At 32.2% G+C, this 23,977-nt stretch overlaps 1 protein-coding gene across 4 annotated transcripts in view; it reads right to left on the bottom strand.

Annotated features, from left to right (window-relative positions):
• Positions 1–462: 462 nt before the first annotated feature.
• Positions 463–23,977, bottom strand: part of LOC123720195 (serine/threonine-protein kinase SIK2-like) — a 48,972-nt gene continuing 25,457 nt past the window's right edge. Inside the window, exons 4-10 of one of the 4 annotated variants that reach the window (XM_045676732.1) lie at positions 22,718–22,833; positions 21,285–21,455; positions 20,255–20,378; positions 7,649–7,875; positions 7,168–7,337; positions 4,528–6,895; positions 463–2,943 (exon numbers count right to left, since the gene is read on the bottom strand). In XM_045676732.1, coding sequence (XP_045532688.1) covers positions 2,845–2,943; positions 4,528–6,895; positions 7,168–7,337; positions 7,649–7,875; positions 20,255–20,378; positions 21,285–21,455; positions 22,718–22,833 — 3,275 coding nt within the window. In that variant the 3' untranslated portion in view covers positions 463–2,844. Of the gene's footprint in view, positions 2,944–3,444; positions 6,896–7,167; positions 7,390–7,648; positions 7,876–20,254; positions 20,379–21,284; positions 21,456–22,717; positions 22,834–23,977 lie in introns of those variants that run through there. The other 3 variants (XM_045676740.1, XM_045676755.1, XM_045676747.1) reach the window with 3 other exon arrangements.

Genomic DNA, 23,977 nt, shown 5'->3' on the forward strand with positions numbered 1-23,977 from the left:
TAAGATATCAACTTATTGTTTTTTATTATTTAATCTATATATTTTTATTACTTATACGCATTATGAAGAAGTGACATAAATATTGTTGCCAGTACTATCTTACCTGGGTTGGTTTTAACAGTTTTTAGTTGGGCTTTAAGTAACGAAGATTGAAGTGGACAATGTCTTGTTCGTCATTTAAAAAAATCTTTGGCAGTTTGTCTTCAAAAATAATTAGTTATAGTTTGGTTTTATACAAAAACTTTAGTCGTCTAATTTGGTTAAGTAAAGACATTTTTTTAAAAATAGAATTCGAAACTCGAGAACGGCTGGACCGTCAATTCAAATTATGATCAGCAAATTCAATCTGAAAAACGACATTCTTTGACTGGTAGGCGTTTCAAAGTTCGCCAAGTCATCTAGTAAGTAGTTAAATAAAACCAAGTCATGTAAATCAGTTAAATGTATTATGCCGGTCTAAAAACAAACTTTCGTATCACAACCAAAATAGCACAAAAAATACACCCAAAATGCAGACAAATTTCCAAACTAATGCCAAAACCTTATCTTATTATTGCTTACGTGACGATTGGCTAGTGTTTAAATATCCATCAACAAATTATTACAAAAGATTTCTTAAAGAAGTCCGGCAGTCGTATTCATAAACATATGCCCCATGTTTTGTCACGTTTCTATTGTAAAGTGAAAAGAGAGTGATAGGGACAAAACATACAATAACGGAGGCTTAGTGTATGAATAAGATGGGTGTTCAAGCAGTTACAAAGCTACTCGGTATGCTACATTGATTAATTTATAAAATTGACTATTAATATGCTGAATGACGGATTATAATACAATGGCAATATTTGTCTAATTGTGTAAAAGCTTCCAAACACCTACACTACGTTTGCTAAAAAAGATACACGCTTAAATACTTACGAATGTAAGTTATTGTTATGGTTTGATAAAGCTTCGTTTATTATAAGAATCATTTTGTCTGAAATCACCTGAATTCGTAATACTGTTAGTATGAAAAAAAATGTTTAATCGAATTTATTTATTATAGATATTTCAATGTATAGGACGTGTTGGTGGTTTTTTTTGTTTACTAGTAAAATACGCCTGTTAATCCGAAAGGACTATTGTATGTATTACGTTAATTACATAGTTGTAATGAAGGTCAATTGACATTACATTTAGGAATTAAATCAACTGGCCGTACTCAGAATCGTTCAAAAAAATATCTCTATATAACTAAAGAACGGTGCAACTCACCTTCGAAAGTACATGTCTAATGAGTTGACGGCTGGTTTAAGGAGGCAAAGGGCAGTGAGAGCAGTTTAGCTGTCATTGTTTCTATTGTAAAATAATTGTATTTTTAATGAACGAGTCTGAGTATAGTGTCTATTTTAATTTAAAGTACTAAGGAACCGCCATTTTGCTCAACGCTGCAACTATTTCTTGGTTACTTTTGAAGCCAATTCAAATTTTTAACCAGTTATGATCTAAGATACTTTGATATGTCTATATTATTTTGAAACTACAAAAGAACTACAGAACTTTAACATCACACGGCTACATTATTAGCTAGCTTCATCTTTGAAGTAAATTAGCAATTTACTCTTGATTTTATTCCAGTTTGTTGTAATGATTGGTTTCGTGGTTATCGTGTTAAAAATCGATGTAACTTGTTTCGTTTTATTTACCCTTGTTAATATCTTTTCATTATAACATTAATAGGGATTAAAACAAGCTCAGTTATGAGGGCAACACTGTTGAGCTTTGACAGTTATCGGTCCGGTCCCTTTCAATCGTGTATATTGTGTAAAAAAAGTTTTAAGCAAATACAACGTTGTGTAAATTACAATATCACGGCAAAACTGTCTAACAAGGAATATAAGTTTTAGTAGTTTTCATAAGCAGTAACCAATTCGTTGGAAATTCTAACAGTGTTGCCAACATTATTTTTTTACCCCGTTCGTTTTTTAGATGATAGAAAGACGCATAGCATTCTGAATTGACACAGAATTCAGTCTTGTTGCCTAAAACTAACGGTTATAACTTTAGGAGGTAGATTATTATTTACAAGGTATCGCATAGATAACAAAATTGTGGTAACTGGTGAAATATCACTATAATATTCGCGCCATTTTCGCCTGACATTGGCAATATCAAACAGCCACCACAAATATTTACTTAAAATGCTTACAAACGAATTAATACGTGATTATTATTATTAATACTAATTTATAATATTGTCTCATTGTTTTATACCTAACCGAACCCCTTTACGGGAAAGGGTATGTTTTTTTTGTATTTAGTGCAATGTTATGTTTACACATTGTGATGATTATGCATATATTTCTACTTATTTAGTGTCTTAAATAACGGTATATTTATTTCTAAATATGTAACAAACAGTAATACTAATGTAACGGAATGTATTGAATCACATTTCAAAGAACGTCCTTAATTAAAACTAATTTAAATGGTCGTTAAAATAGGAAAATTTTCTGTATACAACGCCATCTAGGAGTATGATCGCGAACTACAAAAATTTAATACATTTATGGTAAGATTCAGGGGCGCTAAGAAAATCTTTTTTATGTCATAGGACGAATGAGAGATATTTCGAAACTGACTAAACTCTTAGGTCTCTGTAGACCTTACTCTTAGTAAGATTCAAAAACTTAGCATGTAACTTTTGTATGGTGAGTAATGGTTCGCTCCAACTTATTTGCCAATGAACTTGTATAAATAGACAAAAGAAAATCGATAATATAGCTTGTCTTAGGATGTCTTTGTCCACTCCTAGATAGCGATTGCTAATAGAAACTGCAAAGTTAAGTCTACAAAAAATATACTTTATATTGACTCCATTTGTTCAGTAAGTTCCAGAATCGGACTTTCACTAAGCGGTAACATATTGGTGTTGGGCGGCAGACTATGGCCTTGCCAGCTGGGCTGAAATTTAAAATTATTTTTAAGCAATATTACATTAAGTTACATAATATATTATTATGGAAGAAATAATAATTATTTTAGTTTTACATTATTTGTGTTTGTCTTTATAAGGTACCAAAAAGAAATAATATTTGATGAAATACTTTCATGAAATAATTTAAGGGCCATGGAATTATAAGTTTTAGTCGTATTAACATGAGTTGTAGAAAATATCCAATCATTATATATTATATCGCAAAATCAATTACCTATATGAGCAGACTAATTAATACCATATAAGTTCCGATAATCTAGCATATTTTGAATAGCCAATTTAATATAACGTGTCTAAATCTGTAACACATGTCTGTCGTTTCTATATGGAAATACCGGTAAACCTTCGCATAGAGAACTATGTCTATAACAAAGTACAATCTGTAATTTCCATGTAGCTCTATAATCTACTCTTATCACATGCAAGTGTAATCTAACAAGCAAAAAGTTGCAAAATAAAACAAAAAGATATATAAACTTTAATTTATTTAAATAACCTCGCTTCTAAATAAAGCTATCACATCTTACACATAATACGTCATAACTTAGCAACAAACCTATATGTACATATGGATATCTAAATATTTATACAGCATAATAAATAGATAATTATAATATTAAAAACTATAGGGTCTGTATTAATTAGGAACATTGTGATTATCTGTGGTTACCATAAGTTCTATATTGTCTATTGGTCATAAGGAATTATTATATCTATGGCCAAAGATTGTTAGCCAAAGATCCGAGGCACCTATTATATTGCTTGTTACTTATTTTATAAGTATGTAACCAACCTAAAAGATATTGCATCTCGAAAGAATAATTGGTCAAACACACTTAATAACTACAAGACCTGAAATTAATTAACAAGCCTGTTATTAATTTTAGCCACAAAAAATCATAGCCTTCTTACAATAATATATGGAACTTATGGTTTATGGGTTTAACCTAATTATGTTCTCTAATACAATATTTGGCAAGGGGAACAAATCTTATATGTAAATAATAAATATTTTCGTGCTTGTGTATCTACTGTATACTTGACACAAATTTAATTCCCAAATTAGTATTGTTTATTATTTTTGATTGATATTTGGCAGTTTGCGTAGTATGTTTAAAGCACTAGTTATTGTCATGCATACATTATTCTTAGAATAATATAAACTACGAATTCATTCGAATAAAAACGCGTATTCCTTTTCCAAGAAAGTTAATAAACAGAGTTTTCATAATATATGGAAAATACACGTCGTTATCCAATTAACGGTAGTTTATTTAATGTGTAACTGGCAACACATGTATACCTGGAGCTAGCTCTATTTATTTACTTCAACTTACTGCGTGCAACTACTGTGCTATATAACAGACAATGGAATTTCGCGTATCTGGCCTTAAATAGCATCTATTTTAAAAGATTAATCACGAATTTAATTAAGTTATATCGCTCTATGTATTTATTTCAAATGCCAGAATAGCTAAATCAACTTTTGTGTGACTCAAGTATATATCGAGCTGTACTAACTACTCTACTCAATTGATTTGTTGGAATACCTGAAAGCAAGTCTGTGGTGGAAACAGTGAGGCATTCCATTGTCCTGGCCACAGTGGAGCGTCCAAGGAACTTTCTCCTTCTTGAGAGTCTTTCACGTCACGCCTGGACAGCTCGGAAATCTGACAGGCGGTTTGAAGACTAGATGGCAAATTGGACCAATTCTCGTTACCCAATCTATCCTTCATTATATTTATTTCCATTGAACCTTGGTAGAATTTGGCATCTTCTTCGTCCTCAACTTTGTGCTTCACTCTGTTAGGGTCTTCCACTATTGCCTGAAATGCTAGTAAATCTCTACTTTCTGATTCAGTCAAAGGTAAAGGTGGTAAGACCGGTTGCTGTTGGGCAATTTTATAGCTCTGTTGACGAAGCATCTGCCGCCTGCTTAAACCAACTTGTATATTATGTAGAGCGGTCATTTCGTGAACGGGAACATTTGGTGGAGTCATTTGCTTTTGAAGTAATTGACGTTTTTGCTGGAAAAGCCTGTGTTGCATGAGCTGTTGTTGCAAAGGCGGCTTGACTTGAGGAACAGACACGCCGTGTGTCAACTCTGAATTCTCTTGCAATTGAGCGACCATTTTCGGACTTGCCGGCATTGGGGGCGACGTGCTCGAGTAATTGAAGGATTCAGGTAGACTAATTCGCTTTGGTGTAGGATTTTTGGTATCTAAGTATGTTGTGAACGAAGCGGCGAATTGATTATGCTGAATTTGCCGCTGAGTCATTTCCTCTGCTGGTATCGTCGATTGGTACTGAGTTTTCAGTTTCTGAGCCTCTTTTTGTACCAAGTGCAGTTCTAGAACACCTTTCGCTTTGCAATTCTCATTTAATTTTTGACTGTTGAATGCCAAACTATTTTTCTGGGCATCGTCGGGTTGTGCGGCTTGTTGTGCCACTAACCCATCACTTGCTCGTCGACCTTCTCTAAAATCGACCGGACTCCTAGTTATCGCTCGAGGACAACTTTTATTAGTGGATTGGTAGTTAAGAGGATTATGTCGCGCTATAAATCCGGTGCCGGCCGTTTTATTATTGTACGACGATATATAAACACACGGATGCATTGGACTCGTATTTACGAGAGAGCTGTTCTCATACGACAATCTGTCCTCGTTGGACGTACAACTTGGTAAACTGCTAGCAAGTTCGCTCGAGCAATCGGAGAGTTGATAGTCGATACTTTCGAACGCAGAGAAGTTGCTCTGCGATGAATCACAACTCAAATTTTGACTTAGGCTCTTATTGTTAAAAAACGTAACTACACCGCTGCTGGAGCTGGAGCTAGCGTAGGAACTTAATCTGTTTTGGACCCCGCTTGAAGCGTTCACATCCTCCATATCTGTTTCGCAACCTTCGTCTGTGGAGGAGGAATATTGCTGCTGAAATTTTGTCGCATCACTTGATGTACCAGGCAGAGCCTGGGTATATGTTTGTCCGGTCGTGTATCTATTTAAAGAGAATTTACTATCAGGTCTGTACAGAGTATTCTGGTAAAGTTCACTCGCAGCTGACAAATTACTTTCGGGAGGCATTTGTGGCAATGTATTTTGTAGGTATGAGTAGGAGGGGATATGATTTATGTAGTCTTTGAATGGCGGCGTGCTCGTTTGTAACCTGTTCATATCTTGGGCGGCGACGAGCCTACTCGATTCAAGGGGTTTCGGCTGTTCTAACACACTACTCAGTTTAGTATCAGTAAACTGAGACGGAATCGGGCTAGTGCTTAAATTGACAGTACCCTTAAGGGGTAAGGGAGACTGCTGCAATGTGTTCATAAGTTTCGCAGCTTCAGAGCACATGGTGAATGTAGTGGAATTAGGCATCTTCATGGAATCCAAGTTGAAATTAGTTGCCGAAGCGGAGTTTTGGAGAAAATTTGCAATTGCATTATTATCAGCTGCAGACGTTCTTCCGCAATCAATTGCACATTTAGAATCGAAGCTGGACGATGTTAACAGCCTTCCGTCTGCTGTCTTGGGGTCAGGGCCAACTGTCGTCGACTGTTGCAAAAGCCGTCGGCAATCTTCACTGGATTGTTTTAGTATGTTCTGTTGTTGCTCATATGTTGAAGTGAGAAGTTTATGCGTGGGAGTATCGTTGAGCTTGGTTCCTAGCCGTTGGTTCGATTGTGCCACGTCAACGTTTCTCATAGAGAGAAGTCTTGTGGAATCAGATTCGTGCGATCGGTCGTTGACTAGGAAACTTCTGTGTGTGTCTGAGGGGTCAGAATTTCTCTGAAGCAGTCTTTGCTCGGTCATGTTGACCCCGGCAAGGGATAAAAGACGCTGAGTTTCTGAAGTTGAGTCAGAAGTTGCAGGCATGTTTGTTCTGTTGAAGTCTCTCTGTTCGCCACTGTGTAGTAATCTGGAATTGATTTACGATAAAAATTAGATAATATCACTACTTGGAGAACTTTTCTTTTGTTACAATTTAAAAAAGGACATGTATTTAATGTGACGAGAGATTCAGAAGACTGACAATATCCATTTATAAACATCAATCGAGTCAAATTTAAGTAACAGCTTTCTATGTATAAACTGTTATTAGTTATAATACTAAATAAAAAAGTCAATAATTTAGATAGATTCATAAAATTAAATTAAGTTTTCTCTTATCAGCAATTCCAAAAATATTACCTATTGTGATGCTCCCGCCTATCCTGAAGGTCCCTCGCCAGCGCCTGGTCCGCGACTGAGGAGGGTCTGCGCGTAGGCCTTCGCTCACTGAGGCTGGCCCTGGCTCTTAGCCGCTCCAAGAGCAGCAGGTAGATGGCCGCGTGGTGGTCGTAACTGTTCGACCGAAGGCTCTGTTGGTGAAACATTTCTGTGACTCCAGGGCGACTGGAGTTTGCCTACATCCTATATTTGATTGCTGTGTTACTTTCAATAGGAAATTGAAGTTTGGTCTTGAAAGGACGCAGTAGGTTACTTGTTACTTACCAAAACAACAGACAAAGAATTGATCTCATTTATTATAATTGTAGGGAATGATCACGAATTTCCTGTTATTTTTGTTCACGCCAATTGACGCAAACGGATAATTGATTAAAATTATCTATCAATAAAATATTTTATTTAAATAACGTATATATGTGCATTTCAATGTTTACAAACTTACCTCCTTAGTTTTAATGGGATCGATACCCAAGCTTTGCATAAGCCGTAGCACCTGCTCGTTGGGTTCATGGCTATGAGCCACATGAGCCGGACTCCTCATTGGATCTCCAGATATGGTTGGAACCACATACGGTTCTGTCGACATCCATCTGTGTTTCTTTATCTGCTCAATAGTGTATCGCTTCATTGGTTCCAGTACTAGCATCTTACGAATGAGTGACTCACATTCTGAAATAGAAATATTTTATTTCAGTAAAACGATTAATATACGTTAAATATAGATAGGATTGTTAACTTTATGTAGGTGTAATAATAATAATTAGAAATTGATAAATAGATTATTAAAACTAATTTAAAAAGTTTCGTCCCTGTGGCAGTTTTAATGCTGGCAACATTTCTTCGCTGTATTGTGATACTTATTCGTTGAGCGCAGAAAGCACCAGAAGCACCCATTATTTAATTTAAATAATTTAACTAAGCTTAAATAAAAATGCCAATAAATTTGACAATACCTAAATCTAAAAAACAGATGAAGAAACGTCACGTCAACGTCAAAATTTTCTATTAATAATAATTTTAGAATATCTTTTGATAAAAACTTATACAATTTTTTATCTTTTATTCGATATAGTTAAATCAAATGGATATATTTACAAAGCCTATTATTTAATCTTTGGTTTTTATCAGATGTAATTTTTCTGATTAAACACGTAAAACTCTTTGAGGCTATACTAGAATATTATCGGTACAATTTATCGGTAAATAAATAAGTTAATGATTTAAGCTTTCTGAAAATACCTTTCATGATAATTACGCGCGATTTGCGTCATAACGTGCCTAATTATAAATTAATTAATAAGATCTGAGCTAAAGTATTTTTGGTCTAATTGGAATGATATTTTTAGGAATTACTAATCTTTCGCCGAAAATGACGTTCGCTTTCCACTGCTTACTTATAATCCAAGTATAACATAGTAACATAGAGAAAGCAAGTAAGGTCCGCAATATTCCTAAAAACGAAGGACCAAAAAATATGCTTAATACAGCAAGACTTTTTTGTATGGTAAGATAAGATAAGTTTACTAAAACTTGAGTAAAACAGCATCAACTTTTAGCCCGTTACTTAATTCTCTAGCCTTAACAGGCTTATAAAAATTACTACAGGTTCAGTGGTTTTACGTGATATTGTTCTAATTAAAAGAGCCTTCGAACCAAAAATGAACAAAGCCGAGCGTAAAATACGACTATGACGTCACAGTGACGCGGGTTCGGACGTCAACTTAACCCCGCCAAAAGGTCACGAAAGGGATGGGTGGAGGCTTTGGCATTCACACCTTTGAAGGGTGGCATATAACTCGATTATATTTTTATTATATTGATCTATGCTCATATAAATTTTCCGAAGGTGCATTCTAAGTTATCAGATTATATGTGTATCATTATAATAAAGTATGCCATAGAACCAGAAACTTTATTTCTCCACCATTTGAGTTTGAGTATATACACAACAGCTTTTTATATTGAATTAGTATTGTATTGTAGCATTCTTAGGTTCTTCTAACGATACTATCGATCAATGTTCGTTTATAATAAATTACATATTCCAAATACAAAAATATGTTGGACAAAAATACAGAAGCCAGTAAACATATTAAAAGGATTTTTTTTTTTTTGGAAAAATAAAATAAAATCTTGAGGTTTAAAGCAATGTGACAATTATATAAAATAATGTCCATTGTGGCTAAAGTATGCGCGTGACTAAACTAATAGTCATTCAATTTTAACACGGATATACTTTGAGCCATAGACAAGGTGACAAGTGACGATAAGACAAAAGCTGACGTCAGTACTGACGCTTTTCCAATATAGCGTGTGGTTTTTCTTTTATACTTCAGCCATTTAACATTGATTTGTTTTTAATTTGCTTGTATGTATGTTTGGTCTTTAGCACTCTTGTGTTGACTGTGAATATAAATCTTATCTGGTATCTTTTGTTAACTCTCATATATACTGAACACATTTATATTGAGCATTAAGAGAATAAGATACATTATTTTATAATTACGTTGTAAGCGTATCTCAGTAAAAATTTAAATAAATTTTATTGGTTTTTTTTTATTTCTGTTAATTATATTTTTTGTTTCAATGTGTATTCGCATTTCGCTTTTGTGTATTATGTTGTGTAGTTGTCTGAATATTGGAAATCAAATAAATTCAAAGAACAAAACATTCTTTAACTAATGTATATGATTCTATAGTATAGCTCTCCATACTATGGAATCATATCAATCGCGTTTCTGGAATATATGAAAATATATACAAAGTGCGATCGTTGCACCCGTTATAACATAGCCTGTAGCCATATCTAGCAAAAGAGGAGCGTTCAGTTGGCGATTCTCATATTTGAGGTCGTTAGTTCTCGCGCTGTGTAGGAAAACAGTAAAGAAAGCCGACATGAGCTGTTCACCTACTTGGCTATTAAAAAAAACAAATCTCATCACGAAACTAAACTAAGGCATGCTCTTATAACGCCATGCAAACCTTTTCGTCTATTCTCTGTTTACGTAATATGAATTCAATTCGTTTCTTCAAATCATTAATTGGTACAAATGTACAATAAAACGTCCTTCTAAATGAGGCGATGGTATAAAATTGTATAACGATTCTCCAACACTAATTGGCTCATTAAAAACTATGCGAACAAACTGATACATCTTTTGTTTTTGCCAGTACAACAGGAGGTGTAAAAACCTAAAACGTTTTATGACGTACGTTCACTAATTGTCACTTAAACATAACCAAATATATGTATGCTGTGTAGGTATTATAATGACAAAATATTTAGGGCAAAGTAAATAATTATGTATAATTGTTTATAGATAAACAGACACATTCACATTGACAGAAGGCTCGCGAGTGGGTTGCCGATCTACTAGGAATTAGTACTTTCTTATTTTGAGGTAGGTACCCTAAGGCGAATGGGTTCGGAAATGTCTCGACGGAAGCTGGTTCCAAGTGCAATTGGTTATACCGTATATGCAACATGATATTTGGAAATCCATTCCCTTAAAAATATATGGTCTTCATATGCCTATTTAATAATAATAAAAAGATGTGTTTATTCATTTTAAGTACATATGCATTACAATGTGTGAGATTTGGGAACCCTTTTAAGTAAAAAATACCTATGTCAGGGTTTCCAGCTCTTTCATAACAAACTTAATTATACATTCCTTAAAATATTTAATTTATATATATATATATAATTTAGTTATGTCTTTTATTTTATTTATTGATTTTTAACTGTTATCACGCTTGAGTGCATAAGTGAGTGTGTGAGTGCAAATGTGTGAGTCAGTGAGTGAATGAATATAGTCTGTTTAAAACATACAATCATCGTCTAATGAAATCATTAAAAATAACTTAACTTTTCCAGTCCTCACAGATAAAATTGAAATAGCTTTAATAGATATAAAAAATGTGTGTCTGAATAATTAATAAAATGTGGAATTCATAGGAAAAATAATAATAATATTTATATATTGAGAAACGTTTAAATATAATAATTAAGATATGATTTTAAAAAATAACTATCTAAATATCTATTATGGGCCTAATGAAAAACAAAAAACACAACATGGCTGTTATTTCATCTCTTCTAAGGTTAGTAATTTCGTATATTTATTGTAAGAACTATAATTAAAATCGCATGCGTCACACAAAACTAAAATACAGTTAATTGCCTTAATGTGCTGAAAGACGCTCGACCGGAATAAATAAGTTCCATAACCAAAATAACCTTCTATAAATATTCTTACAAAACAGTCAAACGGCGAATTCGATTATAAATATTGAGTTTCCGTCCGCGTTTTCTACCACTTTTAATCAATTCTATTTTCAAATCTAAATACGTAACTACTGCAGTAGTCTTTATGGTTTGTGGTGCTATTGTGGATATAATCTGTCTGTATACGCTTATCTTTTATGTTTATGAAACAGATTATACAAAATAAAGGGAATAGAGCGAGCATTAAACACAAATCCGGAATCAAAACATTTCTAAGTAGCTTTAATAATAATAAATTATTTATTCTATTTTCAAAAATGTTGCTCTAACCTAACACAAAGCTAATGGCTGACGCACAAACCGTGCAGGCCAAGAAAGGGAAAAAAAACACAAAGCTAAGATTTTGTACACAAGTTTCTAAATTCCCACTCTGAACGATGTCCTGTACTTTACCCTTTGATGTATACAAATAAAATATTACTACAATCACATTTCTTAATAGAAATAAATACTCAGGACATGTGTAAATTAAGTCTTCATTCAAAATCGAAATCTGAATAAATAATTCGAATAGCGATATCTGAACTGAAGTACTAATAGCACAGGTTAAATATGGGTCCAGTATCGCTTACTAACTCAGAAATAGAAACCAAAACATGCCGCTATTTTCCTTCTTTCACTTCCTACAAATAAATTCGATGAGTGGTCAAATTCAGGCTATTTATAAGTTCAGACGCAGGCTGCCCGATTGACGCAATAGTGTTAAAAATGCGCGGGTGTAAAGTCAGGTGTACATGAACTTGGTGCAATTTAACCAGCTACGTTTCGTCTTATTATTCGTATTTGTAATTAAAATAATATACTGCATAAATTTATGCGTTCAATGTATATTTATATACTTAATAATAAGATATTTATATACGTTATAATATTTATAGTAATCTATGTGGACTTAAAGAATCAAAATGCCCCATGATCCACAGAAAACGGCATATCGGGATGTCATATTAAAATTAGATATAATTAAAAAATAAATATGAAATATAACAAAAGAACACTCTTTTGACCCATTTTGAGATCTGAATAAAAACTTAGATGCCGTGAACTTGGCTTTTGCAACGTACGTCGCGTCGCTTGTTAGACGTTTGCCAAGCGATCCATAAATGTAAACACGCCATATAACATTATTTCTATGATCTTTGTGGCAATTTTACGTTGGCAAGCACTAAGGATTTAGTAAATATTGACGCATACTAGTCTGTGACGATAGTCAGCTCAAGTTCACCGACTGTTTAACAGTGAGCTGAAATGGCTTCAGATAAGTGTAAACGACCGCTGTCAAAACCCTTAACTTAAGGATTAAGTATTTCTAAAGTACTTACAATATTCATGTGATGTGGTAATTGCGACGCTTTCACAATTTTCATAATTTGATAGAGAGAAATAAGTAAGAACACTACTAAATACTTCTCTTACGATTGCTGTAACGAACTCAAACTTTGAGTTGTTTATTACCTATTAATTAATTATATATAGTATATTGTATGTATTTTTAAGTTAGTTTTATTTATAACTAAAAACAGAATAGTAAAGAGAAACATTAACACAAAGCTATTTTCTAGGAAATAATGGCGAACAACAAACCATAATTACATTTTTGGAATTCGGAAAAATCACACCAACATTTATACAAGCCTTAAGGGCTTAATTTACTTTTAACTTGTCGAATAGACTTTGAGAAGAGTTTAAGACCAATATCAGTTTTTAAATTATTATGGTTAATATAATTAAGATGGCTTTTCGTTATTAAATCACTCTAGGCAAAATGGCGTCGCATCAGTCCTTATGACGTACAATGTTTGTTAAAAAAACGACAAAACTTTTACCTGTTAAATATTTTTTATTTTTCTCAATAAATTAATAATTAATTACTCCATAACGTTTTTTAATGTCATGTTTTAGCCTATAATACTTGCTTTATCTTTATTAATTGAAGTGTAAATTCGTGTTATTCTTGTTCACTGCGATTAAAAGTGCGGTAAATATTTATAAATTATGAAAAATGTGGAAGCTTTATTCAGTTTACGTCAATTAGGTTACATAACAGTGAATTATGTGTATTAGCACGCACATTATGTTACAATGTAAATGTATACCTACATAGTTCTTAATCTTTAAATATACTCAAGACTTAGAACTTATATCTTAAATAATTGATATTAAAGAGTGAACCCTCAAAATCGAGTGCCAAGTATCCAATAAATTAATTATTGTCGCAGGCTTTTAAGATTTTGTAGTATAACAAAAAAACTTTAAAATATATATTGCGTCAAAACATTGTACAAGTCAATGAACAAAACAATAAAAAATTAAGAACAGAAGTGAGTATGCACAACAATTACTTGGAAATTAAAACTGCACGATCGCTGCTCGTAAGGCCCTGCAGCACCACTCGATAGAAAAAATATTTAAATTATCTTCCATTCTTTTGGGTTTATATTAAGGCAGTAGAAACCTTCGTTGTTGTTACATTACTTTAATATTGTGTTATTTGGCAGCGTTGCCAAAAATTTAAGATGGCAACTCTTGCGAAAACGTCATACCATGTATGACATGCACGAATTAAATTATTTTCCTTTAACTTCGCATTTGAAGGGCATTGAGTCATAGACACCTTTATATATAGATTTATATAATGTATTTTAGTGTGTCATTATTTTAATAATTTACGTGCAATAAATGATCAATGTTAGAATTTTATGAAAATTAGGATATTTGCCTTAATTATTGCGTAGGAATACGTGCTTTGTAAATTGTAAGCTATTAAGATGGCTTACTTTACTTCCAGAAAGAGTAATACCAACCTACGTAGCAATTTTTCATATGCTATAATAATAATAATAATAATAATTGAGCCTCATTTATTCCTTGAAAATTTACAAAATAAACACACACATAAAATATATATGTATATATATATTTTCTATTTTTTTCAAGGACCTCTTATTGAGTATAGGCCTCCTCCAATTGGCTCCATCTATTTTAATTTTTTTTTTAAATTAAGATTACATATCACTTCAATATTAGTAAATTTATTTTTTCTATTTGACAGTATGTAGTCTATCTGGGTCTTAGTCTTTTTGGAGGAAAGCCATGTCCATATTTTGTTTAGTATCTTTTTTAACAATACTATTAATAAAGCTGAAGTTATTTTGTTGGGCAAAGTAAACAAGACTTTCTCCTCTTTTATTCCTTGTACCATAATTATATTGACCTATAATGCGTTCTTCATTTTTTTGACCGCTGTTGACCGATAAGAATAACGATTTTGTTGCTTTGATCAGTACCGTGTTGGAGTTGGTCGTAAAACAACGACATATGCTATATAACTTCTATATTAAATATTTTCAGAACATACTCTTAAATACCTTCTAAGATGTTTTGTTTTCTTTAAACGCCTGTAGAGAATAGTATAACAGTAATATAAGCTAAGTCGAAATAAATATCTCTTACAAAGAATAACTTTTAAAGAATTTTATGCGTTTCGCTAAGTTTACAAATATTTTCTTTGTAACTCAACGTTCTAAAGAATACTTGTACGCAACTTTCAAGATGACTGTATTATTCAACAATTCTAACATAATCCATAATCTATTGTATAAGAAATAGGATCATAAATAAATGCAATGTTTACGGGAAAAAAGCTCTCATTACATTTAGAATTTTCGAGTATTTTGGTATATGCTTGTTATGTGTTAGCAAATGAATCTTAAATAATATATATAATATATAAGAACCAACCAATCTACATTAAAAATAAACTGCGTCTCTGAACCTGACCCCAACAATATCAAAAATGTCAAATGTCAGTAACAAATCACAGACAATTGTTATTTTTTCAAACGTATTTTTGCGAAAGTATTGTATAGATAGAGTGATGAGAGTAATTAACATTTCTTGCGTCAAAGAGTTCCGATGTGAACGAGCGTCAATGGTATTATTTCAAGCCCGTTGCTCATATGCTTATTGAATTAACACGCAAATGCAATATTTGGAGTCATTATATAATTTCGTTATAAATGTAATGTACTACCAAGTTTTTTTAATAGAACAGGAGCAAACGGGCAGGAGGCTCACCTGATGTTAAGTGATACCGCCGCCCATGGACACTCAATGCCAGAGTGCTCGCGAGTGCGTTGCCGGCATTTAAGTTTAATTATCTCGTACTTAAATTACTTATATCTGTACTAAAGTTTGTATTAAACACATTTATTTATATATTTTAATTCATTCACATTGATTTATGGCTTTTCAATATCTTAACAGTAGGAGTATGGTGTGAGCATCGAAGTCACATCAATCAAAAAGAGACATCCTAAATGTTATTGTAACAACTTGTATTGATATAAAAAGTTTTGCACGATTAATGATTCCAGGTATAACACGCCAGAAACATCACAGTCCTTTGAATTATTATAGTTTACGTGTTACGTATTTATTGACAAGACGATCCGAAAACTAAATATGGTAAGTAATCTAATTAAAGAAAACTCTTCGCACGGATTTCACAATCTCTATAATACATATGCAATAGTATAAAACCTGCCATTATTTTATCTAAATACGTTTAAACAAAACGTGTCTATATTGAATTCTAATGTTTTACGTACGTTCTACGTCAATCGCTTGTAGTAACAATTCTTTTTCCATTACGCTGATGATAGAATCATGTTGATTAAACTACTTACATTGATTACATACGATTACATCATAAACTACATGCTTCAATATCATATCAAAACTTATGCGCAGAATGCGTTAGAATATTTAAGTAATATGAAATCCTCTAAACAAATTAATTAAAGTTGATACTTTCCATACCGGAATGATAAACACAATATTGAAAACAACCTAACAGCCCACATATATAACAAATCATACTAATACTAATCAACAATCCATATATTACATAATACTGAAAACATGAGAATTGAATTATATAGAGCAAGTCCTGACTTCAGTAGTCACTGACATGAAAGGAGTAGGTACCTATAATTAATATTATTGAACGATCATTTATATAAGATCCACGTTAACATATCGCAAATATGAGCAAAAATTTCCATATTATTTTGTACATTAACCGTTATCTGTTGCTATCATTTGCGTCAAGCAATCAGATAATGGTATTAAAACAACGATAATTTTCGTTATTCTTACAGGTTTTACAAGAATTTCTTCAAAGGAATAATAACGATAATTTTCGTGATTCTCACAGGTTTTATCAGTATCATTTAAATTATCAACATATGTATCCTATTGTACTCATACAGGTTGTGTTCGGCTGTTTTTGAATGGATGTTTGTTACTTTTTAGGTAGATATAACTGAACGAGGAAATTCAAAGTAGTTTTGATTATACAAACAGACCACGCGGGCGCAGACGTAACTGCTGTGTACGGGTTTGCAATCAGGATTTTGCTCAAAAAAGGTTGGTGAAATTTAGTCATTCCTACGTCAAATTAGTGTTTGACGAGAAAAAGTGGGAAGTACGAAATCGATAAAGTTGCTGACGTCACTGTTCAATCATGCAGTTTCCCTTAGGGACGACACTTTGAAAAATTAAGCGAAACTATATGAAGCATTTATGTAGCACTGTATATAAAGTTCTCCAGTTGCGGGACATTAGCAAAATTTTACGTATTCTTTCTCTGGGTCCCGAGAAGAAAAAGAACTGTCAAACTTTCATTCCAAACGCAGCGTAAGTATGTAATCTGTGGCTCCGCTACAATATTCAACCCTGCTATTACAATTAAAATTGTTCATTGTTGAAATCAGCCTTTTATAAAGTAGGAAATTGCACAATTCACCGTTTATTGAGTAATTAATAACAAATAATAATTAACGTGTGCTAGTTATCTACGTTATTTCGTCAGTAGTTACGTATTTAGTTTTACTAGACCGTAACATTCGGAATTTAAATTTAAAATTGTTTTAATACTAAAATATCGCGGATTCGAAAGTGCATTGTATATCTACTTTCGGGACGTTGTATAATACGTGATTTAAACTAGGTAGGGAAAACTTTTCAATAACTAAACATACTTCATTTTCGGCATGGGAAACTTATACTCAAGGTTTGGAAATAACTACGTGTATTTATTTACGTATATAATTACAGAAACAATTGCACTAACCTACCGGTAAATGCAATAGTTGAGAGTCAAATTTCAAACAAAAATAATATCAGAGCCGAATTCACTTCGCTTGGAAAGTCCATAGCAAAGTAATTTATCTTTCACAGCCGTTGCACAACCTTTGGATTTTAAATAGATTTTAAAACCTACAAGTACAGCAAACATAAAATATCAGAGTTTTATATGTTTTTTATGAACTTGTTGTAACACTCATGAAAGTTAATTGTGCTACAACCATGATCTGGCCTGTTCTCATCATAATTTGTTTTCTGTCGATGTCATGTCGATGATGAACCTTCTTTGCCTGACACACACCGTTGACTTTTGTCGACCGTAGGAGTGAGAGGCGAACATAGACACAAAGCTAATTGGTGTACAGTCGGGGTTCGAACCTACGACCTCAAGCGTCAGTCGTACGCTAAAACCTCTAGGCCAACACTGCTCTTGATTGATATGATTTAAATAACTTATTTTTTATTTATTAGTCCAGCCTCCGATTGTTTGTTTTTGTTTTAAACGCCCGTTGCAAGGTGTGATATAAGTGACTGCCAGTGCCTGTATGCATTGCATGTCAATTTTTTTTGTTGGAAACCGACTGCATCAAGACTGGTTTTAAGCTGATGGTTTCAAGGTCGAGATGACCTGGTCCGGGTTGTTTCTTTAAAAATAGTTTTTTTTTTGATAATGAGTATAAATACTTAAAGCTAGCTAGCTTCGAGATCCAGAAACATTATATTTTGTCATGTAATATTCATAAATTATAAATGTTATATAAGCATACACGAAATATGACTTTTACTATGACGTCAAATAAAGAAGAAGAAAACTCATCACAAAAATTAACACATACTTTAACTACACTCAAAAATTACCACAAAAAACGTAAGTACAAATATTTTAGATAATTTTAAATACATTATAATTAATTTATTTAAAAGACATTACAAATTAATCAAATAATTATTTGTTTTGAATTCATTTGTGTAAATAAACTATTAAACATTATCAATAATGTCCAAATAGTTCCTGTTTACTGTTTTAAATAAGGTTGATTTAATGATATAATGTGTAAACATTATTTTAATTTCCACATATTGACAGCTATAATAAAATATGTATAATGTACAGGTATTCTTAATTAACATTATTTTGATGGATTTGATTCAATGGTTACCTATGATTCAGAAGATTCAGAATCAAGATTAGCTAAGTATGACTCACGTCATATCCAACACGTTTTTAGTATTAGTGTTATTCACTTCTGATTAATATTAAACTGGACTATGAAAGCCCACTGCGTATCTCCAAAGAGGATAGAAGGGAATATGTAGGATCTTCTTTCAGGCCTGCTGTTCCACGCACAACTGCACAATGTATGAGGTTTATTCACGTGTGTGAATACGTTCACATTTGCAATGGCTGGATATGTTTTTCGTGATAAATCGATTTTCATATTTTTTAAAACAACACGTTTGTTGCACGTTGGTTATAAGGATTTATAAAGTATCCTTGATATAAAATGTTTTTAATTTTTTAGAGTGAAGTTATGTAAAAACAGTTATGAAAATATTATAATAGGCAAACATTGCCAAACTTGATTCTTACTCGGGATTTTATCCTTGACCGTAAACCAAAGCGCTAATATTTCATGACATAATAATTGTTAATAATTTAAACCATATTTATGTTAATTTAATTAATGCAATAAACCCACAGATTAAAAATTAAAAAGCTGATTAAAAATTAAGTAATATGCGTCTCTTGTCCCTCAATGTCCAATTATTAATAAAACTATTATGATTATATAATAGGGGGCAGTCGAGCAGGAGGCCCGCCTGATGTTAAGAAATACCACCGCCCATGGACACTCAATGCCAGAGGGCTCGCGAATACCTAAATTGGTAAAGAGCTTGAAACACCTTAAGTCGAATTTGGTTGGTGCATAGTGGTGGTGCGCGGCAAAAACTCAAAAAAACGCTCAGTTGTGGAATGACGGACGTCGAGGTGATGCGGATAGGCTGTCGTATTTTGCCTTGCCGTCCGATGATGAACTTAATGCTACTCATAAAACGATTTCTCTGACTGATGCAGATCCGAAATTTTTAAAATTTGGCAGTCGACACAATTTTAAATGAAGAGGATCTAATTGAATGTCAAAGGTAAAATGAAAAAGAATTGCATTACAATCTGTAAGTCAACTAGTCAGTGCATATAAAAATAAAAATGGTAGACGATAGTTTTAATTAACAACGTAAGGATCGTGCCCTTTAGAAATGCTATGTTTTGTACTATTCATTTAAAAAAAAAAGAGTAACAAAACACGTATTAAAATAGTATAATGCAGCTACCGAGTATTATTCTCCAAAAGAAATGTAAAATATAGTTTAGTATTGCACGTTGCATAACACTAACGTGACTTGTATCGAGTGTTCAAGTTATATAATTAATTTATTTTATTGAATAAAGATGCCTGTAAATGCCGACATACTGTGAATATATTAACAGTTAAATGAAGTGAAAGAAATATTGTCAACCTATATATGCCTGCACGTTTTTGATGAATTTTTCATAAAAGTTGGAAAAGGTTATAGATTTATTTTGTAGATTTTAGAACATAGTCTTACCTTCACTCATGAAGTAGGGTATCCTAAATCTTCCCGAGAGCACTCTGTCTCTCAACGATTGTAGTGTGGAGCCGTCGAAAGGCAGTGCCCCGCATACTAACACGTATAGCACTACACCGAGGCTCTGAAAAAAATAGTAAGCAATGTTAGGCTGTTAATTATCTGTAGACCGACCAGAAACAAAATATTTTTATTTTTATTTAGAAGAAATTAATGTATGTTAATGAAAATTAATCTTAGTTACATGATGTAGCTTTTAATTTTAAAAAAATATATTTTAATAATATTTATTTTATAAAAATACTAATTTAAAAATAAATCAGTGGCACTACAACCCTTTTAGGTCTGGGCCTCAGATTTATGTATCTTTTTTATGATCATTTGTCGATCTTATAGGCAAGTAGTTGATCAGCCTCCTGTGCCTGACACACGCCGTCAACTTTTTGAGTCTAAGACAAACCGGTTTCTTCTATAACTATAGCCTATTTAAATAAGATTTTTTATTACATAGGAATGCAATTAAGACTTCTATTTATAACGAAATATTTCCAACGAAAATATTTTTGTAAAATCTCATAAAACTCATTCAAATATATCATCGGATAAATGTCCCTGAACTAATATAAAGTATTCAAAGCGCCATTTACGTAAGCAGGACGTCATAAATTGCTGAAAAATCGAGCATTTTTGATAGTACTATTCTGAAACGGATTTTGCACTTCTGCAAAAAGCTTAATTCCGCGAACTGATGATTCAAAACTTTTTTATAAAAAATTATAAAGGGCTGTTTTCAGGTTTCAGTTTCAGATAAGGTCCGGCTTTGTCTTACATGTATATATTCATATTCAGCTATTTGGTCTTACAAGATTTAAATATCGGTTACCGACAGATAGCTTGCTTCAGATCCGTAAAAATCGATTCAAAAGTGTTCCTACTAAAGGTAAAAAACTTACTATCAAAACATTAGGGCTATACACAACTTTCAAATCAAGTAGAAATAAATATGAATGATGACGTATAAAGAACTTACCCATATATCTATTTCCGGTCCTGTATACCGCTTGCCTTCAAAGACCTCTGGGGCGGCATAAGGCGGAGAACCGCACCAAGTAGCAAGTAGTTCTCCCTGGGCGTAGTAGTTACTGAACCCAAAATCTGCTATCTTTATGTTCATGTTTGCGTCCAAAAGCAAATTCTCCGCCTAGATGAGAAAAGTTTGTTGAACGAAAAGTTTTATAAAGCGTAAATGTGGATAAGAGGAAAAGGGAAGATTATAATATCTATGGTAACGTCTTCTGTATAATCTGTGGTATCATTGATTCTAAACGAATGAACGCTCTTTTAATCCGAGAATTTAAAAATAGTATAAACTTTCCTTGGGATTATTGGGAATACAACTGAACGGCATGTTTAAATGCTTAGTACAATTTTACAGAAATTCACACAAAATACAATTCATAACTGCTACTTACATCTGTCTTTTTAAACAATATTAGTGCTAACCAAAATGTTCAAATAAAGTTCATGATATAACATATACCGTATACCATTACTTCTTTTGTTTTTTATATAATCCAAAATAAATACAAATCATTTAGCAAAGAGCTCTGAATTCCCAACGTTGTTTCTCCACTTGATAGGGTTACGGAATGTTACAATATCAGGAGCCGTATTGAAAAATTGGCCTTAATTATTAGGTTAAAATATGGTCAGTTGATAGCAGTTTCACTAAAAATCACTTGTCATAATATAAATATACCATGGAGTTATTAGGCTCTATAAGTGTAATTAGAAATTGTAATTTTCAATGGTTATTGCACTTGTCTGATGAATGATATCAGCATTACAGCCAGCACAATATTTGTATAAAGCCTTAAAGATCAATGATTTTATTCTAAGAAGGCTTGATTTTTATATCTTATACAATATGTCTAAATATAGCTTTGTACACATTTAAGATCCGTAAAGTTCCAACTGCCAGATGCAATTTGCAGCGAGGGTGACGACAAGAAAAGAAAACTTGTGCTTCCACAACTTCGACTTCAACTTGTATTCGTATAAAAAGTTTGACTTTATTACACAATAAAAATACTAGCTAACTATCTTTTTACCTACTTACGGAAACTATACTATAATACTTAAATTAAATTTGCATTACTTTCGATATATCTAGCTTTGCTTGTGAGACATAGGATTTTCAGATATGTTAATGTTTAACAGTGTCTGTATTATACCTAATTAAAGATTTACACCTATTCGCAGAAAAAGAACCTATGCTGTACATTTTACAAATAAAAACGCATAAATTTGTTTAGAAGCTATTGCATTAATATTTAAACAACTAATATCGTTGGAAAAGCTGCATTTGTACGAAATATTTTCAGCAGATATTTTAATTCACTTGTTTTTATAATTTGTATGACGATGGGTTCTAGAACTGAATAAAGAAAACTAAGTACTAACTTTGAGGTCTCTATGTACAATCCGCCTCTCGTGACAATATTCCACTGCCGACAGAATTTGCCAAAACTTTCTTCTCGCCGCTTGCTCTGCCATTCGACCATATCTCGCGATGTAATCTAAAGAAATAATTAATTGTTAAAAATATATTAAGAAAAAAATACAGTAATCTCCAACATATTTTAAGAATATATGGAATAACATAAAGTTGTAGTTATAAGTGTCAATTGTTGAGCGAAATACAAGACGTGGTCTACGTTCAAAACTGTATTCATATTTCTATTAAATTAATAGTACGGTTTCATGTAAGGGACACGGAGATAAAAAATAAGCATTTTTAAGAACATTTATGAATTACAGTCGAATTTCAACTACTTTGTGACATCTGCATGAAACATGAAAAATTTATCCGACTCTTCATTTATCAAAAGGATTTACATTTTAAAATTCTCTTTTGTTTTAAACCGCTTTCATGTTAATGTGATGAAACCTCTTTTTAAATTTGTTGTTTCCCTCTATACTTTATGCAGAAGGAAATTAAATTAGTGCTTTTATCAGTGTATTATAAAACATCTGTTTTTTTTATTTTAATTATAATTTGTATCTGATGTATAGTAATTAGTAAAAAAATATGAAATTTAGTTATTCTAATATAGACGAAAGAATAACAAGAACGAGTGACTAACAAATTTTTTAATTGATTGAAATATTTTTAAACAAAAGTATTTTACACATACTGTTAAATATAAACCATACAAAACCCTTCCACTAAATCAGTATAAAACATAGATTACAAGGGCAATTATAACCTCGAGCTTATCATGAAATATGCGTGCTCTTTTATTACTGAAGTTAAGCTTAGAAAAAGAATTCCAATATTTTTTCATACTGATATATGTAAATCCATAAAAGGCCACGAACCTAATACATTTCCAACAAAAATTGCTTTATAAGATGAATATAAAAATTGGATCGGAACGATATCTAATCTTTAATATTATTTTAGCATTCCCGTTGATTAAGTAATATACAATAACAACTACATAATTATATCCAAAATTATTACAAATATTCGTAGTATCGGATTTCTTTTAATATCAGATATTATGTATATATAATCTTGGGATAACTATTAACGTAATAGGCCATATAGGTGCCAATTGACAGGTCAATAAAGCGCTGAATAGTCCAGTTCAGGACTTATTCGCTTATGTAGATTTCAATCGTTCTTAAAATAGATTTCCTGCAGAATCAGGTCCATAC

The sequence above is a fragment of the Pieris brassicae genome, chromosome 1 (genome assembly GCF_905147105.1).
Source record: "Pieris brassicae chromosome 1, ilPieBrab1.1, whole genome shotgun sequence".
Lineage (NCBI taxonomy): Eukaryota > Metazoa > Arthropoda > Insecta > Lepidoptera > Pieridae > Pieris > Pieris brassicae.